General features: G+C 41.9%; 1 protein-coding gene across 4 annotated transcripts in view; it reads right to left on the reverse strand.

Moving 5' to 3' along the window:
* Nucleotides 1-18,703, reverse strand: part of POU6F1 (POU class 6 homeobox 1) — a 130,516-nt gene that overhangs the window by 70,998 nt on the left and 40,815 nt on the right. For 2 of the 4 annotated variants that reach the window (XM_077297832.1, XM_077297833.1), the window contains exons 2-4: nucleotides 5,243-5,338; nucleotides 2,961-3,048; nucleotides 1,127-1,307 (exon numbers count right to left, since the gene is read on the reverse strand). In XM_077297832.1, the coding sequence (XP_077153947.1) occupies nucleotides 1,127-1,307; nucleotides 2,961-3,014 (235 nt within the window). In that variant the 5' untranslated portion in view covers nucleotides 3,015-3,048; nucleotides 5,243-5,338. Of the gene's footprint in view, nucleotides 1-1,126; nucleotides 1,308-2,960; nucleotides 3,049-5,236; nucleotides 5,339-18,703 lie in introns of all 4 variants that reach the window. The other 2 variants (XM_077297834.1, XM_077297835.1) reach the window with 2 other exon arrangements.

Consider the following 18,703-nt stretch of genomic DNA (forward strand, 5'->3'; position numbering starts at 1 on the left):
AAAATCTCATGCACACAGCTTTTTTTTGTGTGCAATCAGCGCGAGCAGGGAACTATGTTGAGAGTTTAATTCAACTGTTAACAGTGAGAGCAGGCGGCAGCTGATAGGAGTATTCATCAGCCGCCGCCCGAGCAATAAATAAATACATTTTTATCTTTCTGAAATTACATGGGGTTACCCTGTATTTTTGATAACCAGCCAGGCAAAACTCACAGCTGTGGGCTGCAACCCTCATTGTGAGAAAAAGTCACTGAGTTCACAGCAGGGTTGTAGCCAACAGCTGTGAGTTTTACCTGTCTGGTTATCAAAAATGTAGGGAACCCCCACGTAAATTACAAAAAAAAAAAAAGGATTTTTTAATAGTATGGCCACCTTTTCTCGCTGTTAACAGTTGAATACAAAGCTCAACATTTCCCCCTGCTCGCGCTGATTGCAGTGCGAGCAGGGGACAGTGATGTGAGTTGTCTTTAGCAACTGGCACCGGGGAACAGCGTGAACTGTACCACTGATTTCCAGGCGCTGGTACGTGACACACAGATGTCATTCATGTGTTATCAGAGTGCAGGACATCTTGCAACCCATGCTGCTGTTTAAAAAAAAAAAAAAAAAAAATAAGTACCTGTCAGCGTGTTTTGCCCACGGACACATGGTCCCTAGAAACACACTGACGTGCACGGACCCATTAACTTGAATGGGTCTGTGTGTGTGTCTACGGCTACGGGAAATAAACTGCAAAGTTTCCACACTAAATTTTCCGCAGCATGTGCACTGTGGATTTGGTTTTCCATACATTTACATGGTACTGTACAACGCATGGAAAACTGCTGCGAATCCGCAGCATCAAATCCGCTGCTGATCCGCAGCCCAATCTGCAGCGTGTGAACATACCCTGAAGGTTCCTCCCTCCATCGTAAACACTGTGCTCTGTCCTTATTATTTATTTTTTTAACCCCATAAACAGGGCGATAGCTATTCTTGACAGTCTCGTATGGTGACCCTCTGCAAAACCAGATGAGTGCATATGTCTACTTGTGGTCTTCTACATTATTAGGAAACTGTAATATACAACTGTAAAAGTGAAGTTCTTAGATTGACAAACTATTTCCGAATTTCACTAGATCCATACCTACAGACTCTGCACTTGAATTCTCCGCTTGGCATAGGACCGGCTCCCTTGTCAAATTATTAGTGACTGAAGGTTCAGATACTGGAGGGTCCAAGGCCTTTCCAGACTCTTCAGGTTGTGTTGGGTTATCCACACCTACTTCTAACACCCTAATAGTCTCATGACCGGACATCACAATCACCTGCAAGGTAAAGAGGAGCGTGGTGACAAATTCTCAAACACACATAACCGAATGCAACAAACTATTAATAATGGCATAATTCTCATACATGATACAGGCAGCCTTCCTGACAGCTAACATCTTGTGCATTCATAGGCAATAAAATATGTTTCCAATGTAACTTTCTATATATTGGATGATTAAAATCTGAATTCGTAAAATTGTGAACCGAAAGGATATCACCATTTGTAAGCTCCTAGAATGAGAGAAATGTGTACATTGGACTTGTGTGTTATCAACATTTCTTTTATCATTGAGCTATTTTAATCGCTTAGTGACAGAGACAATTTTGTCCTTAATGACAAGCCAATTTTTACAATTTTGACCACTGTCACTTTATGAGGTTATAGCTGAGGAACGCTTCAACAGATCCCACTGATTCGGAGTCTGTTTTTTAGTGACACATTTGTACTCCATGTTCGTTGTAAAATTTCTTCAATATGACTTGTGTTTATTTCTGAAAAAAGTGTAAATTTGGCAAAAATTTTGAAAATTTAGCAATTTTCAAACTTGTAATTTTTGTGCCCTTAATTCAGAGAGTCATATCGCACAAAATAGTTAATAAATAACATTTCCACCATGTCTACTTTACATCAGCACAATTTTGGAAACATAATTTTTTTTTGTTAGGAAATAATAAGGGTTAAAAAGTTGACAAGCCATTTCTCATTTTTCCAACAAAATTTACAAAACCACAACTTGCCTTGGCTGCTATCAATGAGGTTATTAATGGTTGTCTGAGGAATGTTCTGCCATGTTGAATGCCCTTGGGCAAATCCTCAAGAGCCACTGCTGGCAGCTCCATTTGCAATTGCTTATCAATGACAATCCAGGTGTGCACGGCTCCTGGGACATGTTGGTGAAATGGCTATACCACCTGTTTGTTCCAAGATTGATCCATTCTGTACTTCAAGTGAAATTGGACATCACATGCCAAGCCTAAAGCATCTACGCAAACCATCAAAAGGTGGTCGCACGACATTGGGCTACGAGCCAAACATTTAGTTACAGGTGTTCCATTGAATTCATGGAACCGATTTCAAAGGTGATCATGGTGCAGAGCAAAATGCCAATGGAGGGCTATCATCTTCAGTGAGGAGTCCCGCTTTTGACTTGGACACAATGATAGCTGGAGATTAGTCTGGAGACCACTTGAGCCTCACATTAATGAGGCCTTCATGAGCAAACATCACATCGGTCCTACTACTGGGATTATGGTGTGGCCTAATATATGGTACCTAGACCCCTCTTGTCTTCATTCCAGGTACGCAAACAAATTGGCGCTATATTGATTTAGCTGTGGACCCACAGCTACGGCCTCCAAAGTTTCTCCAAAGTTTGCCGTCAGCAATTCCGGGCAGCATGTTGTTCGTGTTACTGTAAGCAGCTTGCGTGACCTAAATCTGCTACTATGGCCTGCAGCCTCTCCGGACTTGTCTCCCATCATGTATATCAGGGAATGTCATCGATCGCGATGATTTGCATACTAAAGTGCATTCAGCATGGCAGAATATTCGTCAACCATTAATAACCTCATTGATAGCAGCCAAGGCGTATGATGGATCCTAAAAGGTGTGAAATTGATATTATTTATTATGAATATAATATTATTACCTGTTCATTGACTGTAGGTGGTGAATCATGTTTTTTGACAGTAGCAGTATCCATTGTGGTTATTAGTGTCCCTCACGCCTCCTGCATGCTGAGAAACAAATGTGTTAATCAGAATACCAGCCTACATTAACCAAGAACAGTATTGTCAACGGCAAGCAAAAGGGCATATATCCTACTTGTTTCCCCACTGCAGGGTGCACACGTGCATTCAACAGATTAAAAGAAGCAAAATAACTTTCAGTAGCTGACATGAAACTATTAGGATGTGTTTACAGAGAGTTCTCAGAGAAGAAACTCTCCAAACTTGTGGCTTTTTAACGCCTCTTGCTTTGTGGAGAGTTTGTACTAAAAAAAAACTCAGGAAAAAAGCCCCTTAAATTTGTGAACACACCATTACAATCAATTACAAAAAGATTTTTTTATAGAAAAACCCACTAACTTGAGGTTCTGCCCCATGTTTACATCGTGGGAATGTTATAGGTATTGTAGGATGGTTTAGGTGTGAGTTCACACACCCAAGTCCTCATCAAATTACCTGACACTTCACATACAGAGGAAAAGAAATGTGCACGCTATGGCTTTTATAATCTGCAGAACACTCATGGTTTAACCCCTTAATGACCATCGAGACATCTTTTTACTGACCTGAGATACAAGAGACTAGCATCCCTATACAGGTGACAATCCAGCACCTGTCAGTCTCTGCACTATAGCTGACAACTTGCTGCATCAGCCACAATCAGCGTTGACACCGTCCATATCTGTTTAACCCCTTAGATGCTGCTGTCAATAGTGACTACATCATATAAATGGTTAACAGAGTGTGGGGGCTTCCTATTTAACCCCATCGGTACCCTGAGGTCATGATTGTGTAGTCCTGATGTTTGCTAACAGCAGTTTTCAATATGTCAGGATGTGTGTGTGTTTGGTACTGTTTTTAAAATAGTATCACCTTTGGAGGTTTTCCAATATATAGGGCCCCCAAAGTTACATGAAATCTGGATTTCAAAAAAAAAAAAGTTAGTAAATTTCCTTGAAAAAAAAAAAAAAAGGAAATTACTGCTACCTTTTTTTTTTTTTTTTTTAAACGTCCTAAAAGGCTAACAAAATAAAATAACATTTTACAAATGGTGCTGATGTAAAAAAGGCATGAGGGAAATGTTATTTATTAATGTTCTTGTGTGGTATGACTATATGGTTTAAAGGGATAATCATTCAAAGTTTTAAAATTGCAAATTTTTTAAAACTTCTCAAAATTCTGATTTTTTTTTTTTTTTTTAAGAAACACAAAACATATTAAATGTACCATTATCATAAATTAAAAATGTGCTCTGAAAAAAACAATCTCAAAATCAATGGGATCCGTTGAAGCGTTTCAGAGTTATTACCACATAAAGTAACAAATGGTCACATTTAAAAAATTTGGCCTGGTCACTGAGGGGTTAAAGTGGAATCAACACAAAAATGAATGACAGTGGAGGTAATCTACAAGAGGATCCACTGGCACATATCTGGCAGAATACTTCTTGTACTTCTGCCACGGATTCTTTGAGAAAAGGAATTTTAGAATCGGTTAAGGATCTAGTTAAAGCAAATGCCCCGACACCAGTATGAACCTAGCTTAAAGGGGTTGTTCACCTTTACAATGATGTACTGATGATACCTGGTACCCCCGCGATCATCTGTTATCACAGCTCTGGCAGACTAATGTAAAAGGCAGAATAGCACAGCTCCATTTATTGTGTAGAAGCCATTCTTGTGTCCCGCAGCTCAGCTCCTATTAAAGTGAATGGAATCAGAGCTGCGGTTTCTGATCACTTCAGAGTGTGCTAACTTTGGTGATCCAGCTCTGCACACAGTTTACATCCTGCCACCAGAGGTGATATCAGAAGATTGGCCTAAGGTTAGGTTATCACTATTGTTATAGTGGAAAACCCCTTTAATATTAGAAAATGCTATGTTGTCATAATACACAATGTAACTTCTCACGAAATATCAGCAGGTAAGGTTTTCCCAACACGTAGAATAGATTAAACTGGTGTACTATTCTGCCAGGAAAGGTCAAAACGACTCAGACACCAGACAGAACCAAATCAATACAATATCACCGGATCAAATCTCTGGATCCTTTGAAGATGAAACTTGTGACCTATATAAAAGTGTGAACAGAACCCAAGATGGATCCCACAAAAGGATTGCAGTATTTGTGGAAAACAATGAGCAAGATGTATCAATCAGATGTGTACTTCTTCAATGAAGAGAACATGACAAGTTACCCTTACTTAGTGATCCTCAGTACTTGATGTAACTTGTGCAGTTTCCGGTTGATGATCGGATTCTGTAATATCCATTTCACCGCAAAGAATTGAATATCACAACTGCAAATAGACATAAAAAAGTAAAAAATGTTAATAAAATATCTCCAGAGTACGTGGTTAGTTATAAGTAGTCTGAATGCGGTATGAGGAGTTGTGAAGGAATTAGCTCCTGACTCATGGGGCTTTTGCCTTCACCTGGATCAACATGTTAGGTTATAGGTTGAACTTGATGGACTTCTGTCTACTCTCAATCTAAAAAACTACAACACTAAGAAACGGTGTACACTTTCAGTCAAGTTTTGTTTAGAATTAGGCTGGGATCACACACAGCGAGTTACGGCCGAGTCTCGCAGGTTAAAACCAAGCTCTGGCACCGGCACTCCAGAGCGGAGCGTGCAACCGCACAGCAATACATGGAGCCGCACGCTCCGCTCCGGAGTGCCGGTGCCAGAGCTGGGTTTTAACCTGCGAGACTCGGCCGTATCTCGCTGTAGTGTGACTCCGGCTTAAGACCTCATTCAGATGTCAGTTCCCCTCATACAAGTGCTGTTTCTCGTACCTATGAAACTATGGGGCTGTTCACGTCAGATTTTTTTTCCCTCAGACTGAGTGGTCTGTGCAAAATCTCAGAGACATATCCGATATTAATCCCTGTGTCACATCAAAATTGGAAATGCAAGTCCATGATATATAAAAAAAAAATAGACTGCACTTGGATGCTATATGTGTGTTGTCCATTATTCACACACTGATGGGGAAAAAAATGGTTTCTCCTATCAGAGAAAAATTGATGAAACTTGGATGTCAATCTGATGAAAATTTCGGGTGAAACCTGGTCTGTTTTTCTCAAACGTGAAATAAAAACTTGAAGTCTGAATGAGGCCTAATCAACACTAACGTAATGCTGAAGGAATTTCCAACTGGAACAATCCTACTCGGTATTAAAACCTAGTAATAATCACAATCATTACTTAGGCGGCTGTAACTGTTAATTATATGAAGAGCATACGTGTTGTGTCAAACTTTTATAACCTTCTATTAATGCAACTTAGTGCCTCACTCCTACAGCATATTGTCTTATACGCTCTTAGGCTATGTTCCCGCTACGAATATTTGGTGACTTTTGATGTTGCAGATTTTTTTGCAGCATTTCTGCACTCATTTGGTAAATTACGTGCATGTTTTACATGCGTTTTTATTCTATATTTGACGCTTTGTTTTTTATTCTCTTTTTGGCATGTAATGCTATAAATAATGGTTCACTCATTGCTGTGTATATAATATCGCTCAGATTCTCAGCCAGAAAAGTTTAGCAAATGTCATGCGTATGTGATTCCGTATATCATGCGAGTGTGCGCTTTTTTTTTTCTTGCCTAGCATCCAAGTGTAATGCGTTTTTAACATTATCTTTTATACAGTATAACAACTCTATGTAAATTAAATCTATTTGTCATAAATAATAAAGCAATCTTATATAAGGATATAGATAGATGATAGAAATATATTATACACGTGGTCAAAATTGTTGGTACCCCTTGTGTAATGACAGAAAAACCTACAATGGTCACAGAAATAACTTGAATCTGACAAAAGTAATAAATAAATAAATCTATGAAAATGAACAAATGAAAGTCAGACATTGCTTTTCAACCATGCTTCCAGAGAATTTAAAGGGAACCTGTCCCCCCCCAGGCGTTTTTAACTAAAAGAGCCACCTTGTGCAGCACTAATGCTGCATTCTGTCAAGGTGGCTCTTTTAGTTCGGGTCTCTGCCAACACTGAAATAATAGTTTTTAGAATTTGCCCCTCATACTTGCAGTTTGTCACGGGGGCATGTCTTTTCTCCCGTGACACAAACGCCTCCCAGCCATCAATCAGGGCTTCCGTTCGCCGCCTCCATTTTCTTCCTGAATGTCCCCGGCGCCTGCGCTGTAAGTTCCCATCATGTGATGGAGTCGAAGGGCAGCGCAAACTGCGCATGCCAGAAAAAAACAAACTTACAGCGCAGGCGCCGGGGACGTTCAGGAAGGTAATGGATGCGGAGCCTGGCACACAGAAGCCCTGAGTGATGGCTGGGAGGCGTTTGTGTCAGGGGAGAAAAGACATGCCCCCCCTGACAAACTGCAGGTATGAGGGGCAAATTCTAATAATAATAATAATAATAATAATTTTATTTATATAGCGCCAACATATTCCGCAGCGCTTTACAACTTATAGAGGGGACTTATACAGACAACAGACATTACAGCATAACAGAAATCACAGTTCAAAACAGATACCAGGAGGAATGAGGGCCCTGCTGCTCGCAAGCTTACAATCTATGAGGAAAAGGGGAGACACAAGAGGTGGATGGTAACAATTGCTTTAGTTATTTGGACCAGCCATAGTGTAAGGCTCGGGTGTTCATGTAAAGCTGCATGAACCAGTTAACTGCCTAAGTATGTAACAGTACAGACACAGAGGCTATTAACTGCATAAAGTGTATGAGAACATGATGGAGGAACGTGATTATGTTGTTGTTTTTTATTAATAGGCCACACAGGGATAATTAGGTTAATGCGTTGAGGCGGTAGGCCAATCTGAACAATTCTAAAAACTATTTCAGCTTTGGCAGGGACCCGAACTAAAAGAGCCACCTTGACAGAATGCAGCATTAGTGCTGCACAAGTGGGCTCTTTTAGTTAAAAACGCCTGGGGGGGGGGGGGGTGACAGGTTCCCTTCAAAAAATAAAACTCACGAAATAGGCCTGGACAGAAATTATGGTACCCTAAACTTAATATTTTGTTGCACAACCTTTTGAGGCAATCACTGCAATCAAACGATTCCTGTAACGGTCAATGAGATTTCTGCACCTCTCGACAGGTATTGTGGCCCACTGCTCCAGTTGTCTCGTGTTTGAAAGTTGCCTTTTCCAGGCGGCATGTTTCAGCTCTTTCCAAAGATGCTCAATAGGATTTAGGTCAGGGCTCATAGGAGGCCACTTCAGAATAGTCCAATGTTTTCCTCCTCTTAGCCATTCTTGGGTGTTTTAGCTGTGTGTTTTGGGTTATTATCCTGTGCAAGACCCATGACCTATGACTGAGACCAAGCTTTCTGACACTGGGCAGAACATTTCTTTCTAGAATCTCTTGATAGTCTTGAGATTTCATTGTACCCTGCACAGATTCTAGACGCCCTGTGCCAGATAAAGCAAAGCAGCCCAAGGACATAACAGAGCCTCCTCCATGTTTGACAATAGGGACAGTGTTCTTTTCTTGATATGCTTCATTTTTCCGTCTCTGAACATAGAGCTGATGTGCCTTGCCAAAAAGTTCCATTTTTATCTCATCTGTCTATAGGACATTCACCCAGAAGGTTTGTGGCTTGTCAACATGTAGTTTCACAAATTCCAATCTGGCTTTTTTATGATTATTTTTCAACAATGGTGTCCTCCTTGGTCGTCTCCCATGAAGTCCACTTTGGCTCATACAGTGACGGAAGGTGCGATCTGACACTGATGTTCCTTGAGCTTGGAGTTCACCTTTAATCTGTTTAGAAGTTTTTCTGGGCTCTTTTGTTACCATTCATATTATCTGTCTCTTTGATTTGTTATCAATTTTCCTCCTGCAGCCACGTCCAGGGAGGTTGGCTATAGTCCCATGGATCTTACATTTCTGAATAATATGTGCAACTGTAGTCACAGGAACATCAAGCTGCTTGAAGATGGTCTTATAACTTTTACCTTTAACATGTTTGTCTATAATTTTCTTTCTAATCTCCTGAGACAACTCTTTCCTTCACTTCCTCTGGTCCATGTTGAGTGTGATACACACCATGTCACCAAACAGCACAGTGAGTATCTGTAGACCTATATACAGGCCCACTCACTGATTCCAAGACTGTAGACACCTGTGATGCTGGTTAGTGAACACACCGTGATTTAACACGTCCCTTTTGTCACATTATTTTCAGGGGTACCATCATTTCTGTCCAGGCCTATTTCATGAGTTTTATTTTTTTTTAAATTCTGTGGAAGCAAGGATGAAAAGCAATGTCTGTCTTTCATTTGTTCATCTTCATAGATTTTTTTTATTATTACTTTTGTCAGATTCTAGTTATTTCTGTGACCATTGTGTTTTTTTTTGTCATTAAACGAGGGGTACCAACAATTTTGCCCACATGTGTATATTAAGAGGATAGCAATTTTGATGGGAGTGCTTCTTTTAAACTAAATATATTTAACCCCTTTCTGCCAGCTGACAGAATGGTGCTTCAGCTGGCAGTATCCCCCGCTTTGAGGTGGGCTCCGGCGGTGAGCCCACCTCAAGGCTGCTTTTTTTTTGCGTTTTCAACAGCTGACATGTGTGCGCAATGGGCGAGAGCGGAATCGCGATCCGCCTGTGCCCATTAACTAGTTAAATGCCGCTGTCAAAGTCTGACAGCGGCATTTAACATGCGCTCCCAACCGCGCGGCCGGAAGAGCTCGCACCGCTGACCCCCGTCACATGATCAGGGGTCTTCGGTGCGTCGCAATCACAACCAGAGGTCTCCTTGACACCTCTATGGTTGTTGATGGCAAATTGCTATAAGCGCCACCCTGTGGTCGGCGCTCATAGCAAGCCTGCAATTCTGCTGCATAGAGGTGATCTGTGCATCACCTCTATGTAGCAGAGGTGATCGAGTAGTGCATGCTTCTAGCCTCCCATGGAGGCTATTGAGGCATGGCAAAATTGAAAAAAGAAAGTGTTTAAAAATATAAAAAAATAAATAAAAAAAATATAAAAGTTCAAATCACCATCCTTTCGCCCCAATCAAAATAAAAAAAACCAAACTTATACATATTTGGTATCGCCGGGTTCAGAATCGGCCGATCAATAAAAAAAAAAAAGGATTAACCTGATCGCTAAACGGTGTAGCAAGAAAAAAAAATCAAAATGCCAAAATTACATTTTTTTGGTCGCTGCGACATTGCATTAAAATGTAATAACGGGCGATCAAAAGAACGTATCTGCACCAAGATGGTATCATTAAAAACAGTCAGCTCGGCACGCAAAAAATAAGCCCTCACCCGACCCCAGATCACGAAAAATGGAGACGCTACCGTTATTGGAAAATTGCGCCAAATTTATTTATTTTTTTTAGCAAACTTTAGAATTTTTTTTACCACTTAGATAAAAGAGAACCTAGACACTCATAATGACGTGGAGAATCAAAATGGCAGGTTAGTTTTTGAATTTAGTGAACCTAGCAAAAAAGGCAAACAAAAAACAAGTGTAGGATTGCACTTTTTTTGCAATTTCATCACACTTGGATTTTTTTTTCCCGTTTTGTTACACGACATGGTAAAACCAATGGTATCGTTCAAAAGTACAACTCGTCCCACAAAAAATAAGTCCCCACATGGCCATATTGACGAAATAATAAAAAAAATTATGGCTCTGGAAAGAAAGGGAGCGAAAAACTAAAAAAGCTCCGGAGGTGAAGGGGTTTAGTATTCACATCCGCATCAATGAGGAAAGCATCTAAGGTAGCAACTAGCTGTCATCACTGCATCAATATTCACAGTCATTTGTTATGCATATGTTTATTTTGTAGAATAAATATTCTAAATACTGCAAAGCAAAAGTGCTCATTGTGAGATGTGCTCATCTTCTGTGCTCCTGAAGCTGTTAATTCCATTAGTGCTGCACTCGTGTTATTTTTACTTCATTGGCATCCTGAATCACCAGCTTGGATGACATTCAGATCCTAATTATTGCATGCATACATTTCACCTATTGTATACTGTAGCAGCACATGTACAACGTTACCTAGGGAACAGCTCTAAAGGATGTTACTTTTCCCCAGCATATATTAGACTAAGGGGTGTTTATCTTCTATTATACTAGCAATGCACAAAACACAAAATGCCATCTGTTAATATCTGCCCAAATAAGTTTATGAAGGATAATAATTTCTGACATATGTAAGGCCTTGTTCAAATTGTATTTTTATGATGCATGTGGGTTTATGCCTAAATCCTCCTAAAAATGGCTGGTGACCCCCTGACAGCAGTGACAGAGTTCTAGGGAGCTCTGTTCGTGTTTTCTTTTCTCTGAAAGCGTCATCATTGTGGTCTGAAAAGTTTCTTTGCCCGTCTGAAAACAGACACTTTCAGTTAGGGCTCCTTCTCACTTGCGAGCAACTCGGATGAGTCTCGCATGGTTAAAACCCGGCTCTGCACCCTTCACTCAGATCGGAGCGTGTGGCCGCAGAGGAATACATGCAGCCGCAAACTCCGCTCCTCTGTGCCGGCAGCAGCGCCGGGGTATTGCCGTGCGAGACTCATCCGAGTCTCGCACAAGTGAGAAGGAGCCCTTAAAGCAATCCTGTCAGCAGGATTTCGCTAAGTAAACTACCGGCATTGTCAGTTTGGCAGTGGTGAACTGATTAAAATGATACCTAGGGTGAAGAAATCCATCTTGTGGCTTTTGTGTAATCATTGTTAGAAGTTTTCGGTTAATGAGATGCCCGTGCTCTGGGGCAGGACTGTAGGCAGAGCCTTATCTTTCTGCTCTAAGCCAGAGAAACCAAGGAGAGACCTGCCCACAGGCCGCCTCCAAGAACAAACATGTTCCTCATCATAGAGACTAAGAGAGAGACAGACTGTTTGTGCTTTGGGGTGGCCTGTTGGGTCTTTCCTTGGTTTCTCTGGCTTAGAGCAGAAAGCTAAGACTGCCTACAGTCCAGCTCCGAAGCACACACATCTCATTAACTGAAAACTTCTAACACGGATTACACAAGACGGATTTCTTTACCCCGGGTATCATTTTAATTGGTTTAACAGCGCCAACCTGACAGTGTCAGTAGTTTACTTAGCAAAATCCTTCTAATAGGTTCGCTTTCAAAAACACAAAAGAAGATAATTTGCAATCCAATTGTGTAATTGCAGTTGATTGCCCTGTTGTGCGCTTGTCTGAATTCTGTTTTTAGGGGGATTTAGAAGCAACCCCGAATGTACTAAAGAAATGCAGTGTAAATAGGGCCTAAGATTTTCATCTTCCATCTGATCAACTGAAAAATATAGTAAGTCAACATAAAGATAAAAAAAGTCTATGCCAGCTGGCTTACTGAAAATAGACGTCTGGATAATTAAGGTTAAATGCTGTGTCATCACAGTGGGCGAGGAGCCACGGCGCTTTTCCAGAGCCTTTGTGGTACCAGTAATGTGGAAGCTCCTTAAATTTCCAATGAGATGACAGACCTGAGTGGGTACTTACTTTTTTTGTGGATTGAGTAGAATGTTTTATTGTGAACATTTTACATAACATTTTGGATCACAATTATCCCGTAATCTATTTACTCTCTTAGCATTTTTCGTGTTTTGCTGCCTCACATCCTGGAATTTCATTTTTTTTTTTTGAGGGTTTGCATCAGTTCATGTAAAGAACATGCCTACAACTGTGAACATTTGGTTTTCTTTTTATTGTGAAGCAAACAACAAATATTACAAAATAACTGAAAACTTCAGTGTGCATCTCTATTCACCCCCTAAAGTCAGTACTTTGTAGAGCCTCCTTTTGTGGCAATTACAGCTGAAAGTCGCTTTGGATCAGTCTATGAGCTTTCCACTGGGAATTTTGCCCATTCCTCAAGGAAAAACTGCTCCAGCTCCTTAAGTTAGATGGTTTCCTCTGGTGAACAGCAATCTTCAAGTCTGAGCACAGATTTTCAATTGGATTAACGTCTAGGCTTTGACTAGGCCACTCCAGAACATTTACGCGTTTCCCCTTTAACCACTTGAGTGTTGCTTTAGCAGTATGCTTTGGGTCATTGTCTTGTTGGAAGGTGAACCTCCGTCCCAGTCTCAAATCACTGACAGACAAACAGGTTTGGCTCAAGAATATCCCTATATTTCCCACCATTCATCTTCCCCTCAACTCTGACCATTTTTCCTGTCCCTGCTGCCGAAAAACAACCTCATAGCATGAGGCTGCCACCACCATGCCTCACTATGGGATGGTGTTATTGGGTTGATAAGCTGTGTTGGTTTGGCACCAGACAAAGTTTACTTTGGTTGCCAAAAAGTTCAATTTTGGTCTCATCTGACAACATTACCTTCCTCTATACATTTTGGGAGTCTCCACATGTCTTTTGGCAAAATCAAAACAAGCATTACAATTTTTGTGTGTAAGTAAAGGCTTTTTTCTGCCCAGTCTTCCATAAAGGCCACCTCTATGGAGTTTGGTCATATGGACAGGTACTACAGTCTCTGCTTGGGAACTCTACAGCTCCATCAGGGTTACCTTTGGTCTCTGTGCTGCCTCTCTGATTAATTCCCTCCTTGCCCACGCTGAGAGTTTTGATGGGCCTACTAAGGCTTTCAGGTTGCTGTAGGAAGCTGCCAGATATATAGTTGTGCTCAAAAGTTTACATACCCAGGCAGAATTTTTGCTTTCTTGGCCTTTTTTCAGAGAATATGAGTGATAACACCAAAACTTTTTCTCCACTCATGGTTAGTGGTTGGGTGAAGCCATTTATTGCCAAACTACTGTGTTTTCTCTTTTAAAAAGATAATGACAACCCAAAACATCCAAATGATCTCGATCAAAAGTTTACATACGCCATTTCTTTGTACCGTGTATTGCCCCTTCTAACATCAACGACAGCTTGAAGTCTTTAGTGGTAGTTGTGGATGAGGTTCTTTATTTTCTCACATGGTAAAGCTGCCCACTCTTCTTGGCAAAATGCCTCTAGTTCCTGTAAGTTCCTCGGCTGTCTAGCATGAACTGTGCACTTGAGATTTCCCCAGAGTGGCTCAATGATATTGAGGTCAGGAAACTGAGATGGCCACTCCAGAACCTTCATTTTGTTCTGCTCTAGCCAATGACAGGTCGACTTAGCCTTGTGTTTTGGATCACTCATGTTGGAACGTCCAAGTACGTCCCATGTGCAGCTTCCGGGCTGATGATTGCAAATGCCACACAGTATCTTGGCTACAATATGCAAAACAACACAGAGACAAGCCTCAAAACTTCCGGAACAAGGTAATTTGGAATGATGAGACCAAAATTGAACTTTTTGGCCACAACCATAGACGCTACATTTGGAGATAGGCCTTGTTGACCTATGATGAAAGGAACACCATTCCTACTGTAAAGCACGGAGGTGGATAGCTGATGTTTTGGGGACGTGTGAGCTACGAAGGCACGGGAAACTTAGTCAAAGTTGAAGGAAAGATGAATGCAGCACGTTATCAGCAAATACTGGAAATAAATTTGCAATCATCAGCCCGGAAGCTGAAAATAACAAAAGGAATGTACTAAACCTGTGTCACGGAAATGTCTCAGAGGTTAGCAGAGGGAAGGTACTCATTATGAAAACAGAAAGAACTAGAGCAAGCTGTACCTTCCAGGTCTGACAAGTGACAAAAACACCAATGCAGCTTTTTATTAGATCATGGTTACACCCACATATCTCCCCCTTGGTGAGCTCATATGAGAGCTGGTTGTGCGATGTGCTAGGTCTTTTAGAAGATTATGAGATACCCAACTTTCAGCATATCTTCGCTCCTGGAAGTCCCAGGAAGGTGATATCATGGTCACATTTCCTATCATGATTTTACCTTTCTATAGAGATGAAGCATGGAAAGGATAGCATCATCCATCTGGCCGATATAAAGTTGGAGGTGTTAGAATGGCGTTGCGGTGATGTGAGTGAATACGCTATGTTCGTCCCTTCGCTACAGCGCAAAAAATCTCTCTCTTAGAATCATCATCACTGACCATTAGCTCCAGAAAGTCAGAGATGCTGCCTCTGTTCAAAGGAGTTTTTTGACTCAGAAGTGTACGTCTTCGCCTCAGAGTATTTGAATCCTAGCCTTTTTGGCTATATGACAAAGTCACTGGGAAAGTGCTGGAGGGGAGATTCACTGAGTTTCACTGAGGCTATTAGCTTCTGTGATTTAAAACTCAGAGGTTTGATCCAGCACACTATGCGTTGAGAGGGGTTAATCGGCCATTTTAAGGGCTGGGTTTTGTGGACAACCATAGAGCAGGTTGGAGGTTGTCCACCTTAGGCTGGTTTCACACTTGCGTTTTGATCTGCAGCGTTTTTTTAAAAAAACGCATGTGGTGAAAAAACGCATGTAAACGCGGCAAAACGCCGCGTTTAGACGCATGCGTTTTTGCATGCAGAAAAAAAAAGCGCGGCGTTTTGCCACGTTTACATGCATTTTTTCATGCGTTTGCGTTTTTTAAATGCATGCTGATAAGTGTGTGACAGCTGCCAATCATCAAAATCAACTAGAAAACCAACTATAAATAGAAATAGCTAGGGTTAGGGTTATGGATAGGGTTAGGGTTAGGATCCCTAGGGTTAGGGGTAGCTTTTTATTAGAATGTCCTGGTCACCAGGTCACTGATAAGCCACCCCCCACCATCAAGGTGATAAAGGGATCCAAACCCTAACCCTAACCCTAACCCTGACAAGCCACCCCCCACCATCAAGGTGATAAAGGGATCCAAACCCTAACCCTAACCCTGACAAGCCACCCCCCACCATCAAGGTGATAAAGGGATCCTAACCCTACCCCTAGGGATCTATAGGAATTGGCTATTATGTTGACCTGGTGACCAGGACATTCTTCTAATAAAAAGCTTTGTTCAATGTGGACACCCCAAGATATACGGTATTGCTATAGAGTACTAAAAATATAAGCTCGTAGAGTATTGACTGTCATATAGGGTTAGGGTTTGTATCCCTTTATCACCTTGATGGTGGGGGTGGCTTGTCAGGGTTAGGGTTAGGGTTTTCTTGTTTTTTGTGGTTAGGGTTTTCTTGTTTTTTCTTGTGTTTTTCTATAAAAACGCATGCGTTTTTAACGCAAGCAAATGCATGTGCTTAAAAACGCATGCGTTTACATAGACAGCAATGCATTTTTTTGCCGCGAATAAACACATGCGTTTTTTTGCGGCAAAAAAACGCCGCTAGAAATTACTACAGGTTGCATTTCTGCAACTAAACGCACGCGTCAAAAAACGCATGCGTTGCCGAAAACGCGTCAAAACGCATGCACAAAAACGCATGCGTTTTTAATGTTAAGTATAGATAAAAAAAGCATGCGTTGTTTAGCGCTAAAACGCAGCGTCCAAAAACGCAAGTGTGAAACCAGCCTTATCTCTACTCCAAAGTGCGATCTGGGGTTTAAATAGTAGGCCTCCTAAGGCATTAAGTGTTCAATGAGTCTGGAGAAGCTAACTCCAGAGAAGTGTTTGTACTACCCTGAAGTGTGTGGTTTTATTTTGCTAATCTTGAAAACAGGGAAAGTGTGGGCAACGTTCCCAGGAAATACGTGTGAATGCTACATGGGGTACTGCATGTGCTGGGTGAAGGCGGCCACAAGCCAGCAAACAACGTCAGGCAAAACAAAATAGAGGACCTGATTGAACATGACCATGATTTAGACATACAGTGGGTACAGAAAGTATTCATACCCCTTTACATTTTTCACTCTTTGTTTCATTGCAGCCATTTGGTAAATTCAAAAAAGTTCATTTTTTCTCATTATTGTACACTCTGCACCCCATCCTGACTAAAAAAAAACAAATTCAGTAATTTTTGCAAATTTATAAAAACAGAAAAACTGAAATATCACATGGTCCTAAGTATTCAGACCCTTTGCTCAGTATTGAGTAGAAGAACCCTCTCGAGCTAGTTCAGCCATGAGTCTTCTTGGGAATGATGCAACAAGTTTTCCACACCTGGATTTGGGGATCCTCTGCCATTCTTCCTTGCAGATCCTCTCCAGTTCCATCAGGTTGGATGGTGAACGTTGGTGGACAGCCATTTTCAGGTCTCCCCAGAGATGCTCAATTGGGTTTAGGTCAAGGCTCTGGCTGGGCCAGTCAAGAATGGTCACAGAGTTGTTCTGAAGCCACTCCATTGTCATTTTAGCTGTGTGCTTAGGGTCACTGTCTTGTTGGAAGGCGAACCTTCGGCCAAGTCTTAGGTCCAGAGCACTCTGGAAGAGGTTTTCATACAGGATATCTCTGTACTTGGCCACATTCATATTTCCTTCAATGATAACCAGTCGTCCTTTCCCTGCAGCTGAAAAACACCCCCATAGCATGAGGCTGCCACCTCCATGTTTTACTGTTGGGATTGTATTGGGCAGGTGATGAGCAGTGCCTGGTTTTCTCCACACATACCGCTTAGAATTATCACCAAAAAGGTCTATCTTCGTCTCATCAGACCAGAGAGTCTTATTTCTCATAATCTGGGAGTCCTTGTGTTTTTTAACAAACTCTATGTGGGCTTTCACGTCAGGCCACTCTGCCATAAAGGCCTGACTGGTGGAGGGCTGCAGTGACAGTTGACTTTGTGGAACTTTCTCCCATCTCCCTACTGCATCTCTGGAGCTCAGCCACAGTGATTTTGGGGTTCTTTACCTCTCTCACCAAGGTTCTTCTCCCATTATTGCTCAGTTTGGCTGGACAGACAGGTCTAGGAAGACTTCTGGTGGTCCCAAACTTCTTCCATTTAAGGAATATGGAGGCCACTGTGCTCTTAGGAACCATGAGTAGTGCAGAAATTCTTTTGCAACCTTGGCCAGATCTGTGCCTTGCCACATTTCTGTCTTTGAGCTCCTTGGCCAGTTCCTTTGATCTCATGATTCTCATTTGCTCTGACATGCACTGTGAGCTGTGAGGTCTTAGGGTACTGTCACACAGTCACACTTTGGACGCTACGACGGCACGATCCGTGACGTCGCAGCGTTGTATGAGTATCGCTCCAGCGTCGTAGACTGCGGTCACACGTTGCAATCACGGCGCTGGAGCGATGCCGAAGTCCCCGGGTAAACATCGGGTTACTAAGCGCAGGGCCGCGCTTAGTAACCCGATGTTTACCCTGGTTACCAGCGTAAACGTAAAAAAAAACAAACACTACATACTTACATTCCGGTGTCTGTCCCCCGGCGTTCTGCTTCTCTCCACTGTGTAAGCAGCAGAGCCGGAAAGCACAGCGGTGACGTCACCGCGTCACCGCTGTGCTCGCTTTCCGGCCGGCAGGCGCTCACAGTGCAGAGAAGCTGAGACGCCGGGGGACAGACACCGGAATGTGAGTATGTACTGTTTGTTTTTTTTACGTTTACGCTGGTAACCAGGGTAAACATCGGGTTACTAAGCGCGGCCCTGCGCTTAGTTACCCGATGTTTACCCTGGTTACAAGCGAACACATCGCTGGATCGCTGTCACACACAACGATCCAGCGATGTCAGCGGGTGATCAAGCGACGAAAGAAAGTTCCAAACGATCTGCTATGACGTACGATTCTCAGCAGGGTCCCTGATCGCTGCTGCGTGTCAGACACAGCGATATCGTATGGATATCGCTGGAACGTCACGGATCGTACCGTCGTAGCGATCAAAGTGTGACTGTGTGACAGTACCCTTATATAGACAGGTG

The sequence above is a fragment of the Ranitomeya variabilis genome, chromosome 3 (assembly GCF_051348905.1).
Source record: "Ranitomeya variabilis isolate aRanVar5 chromosome 3, aRanVar5.hap1, whole genome shotgun sequence".
Classification (NCBI taxonomy): domain Eukaryota; kingdom Metazoa; phylum Chordata; class Amphibia; order Anura; family Dendrobatidae; genus Ranitomeya; species Ranitomeya variabilis.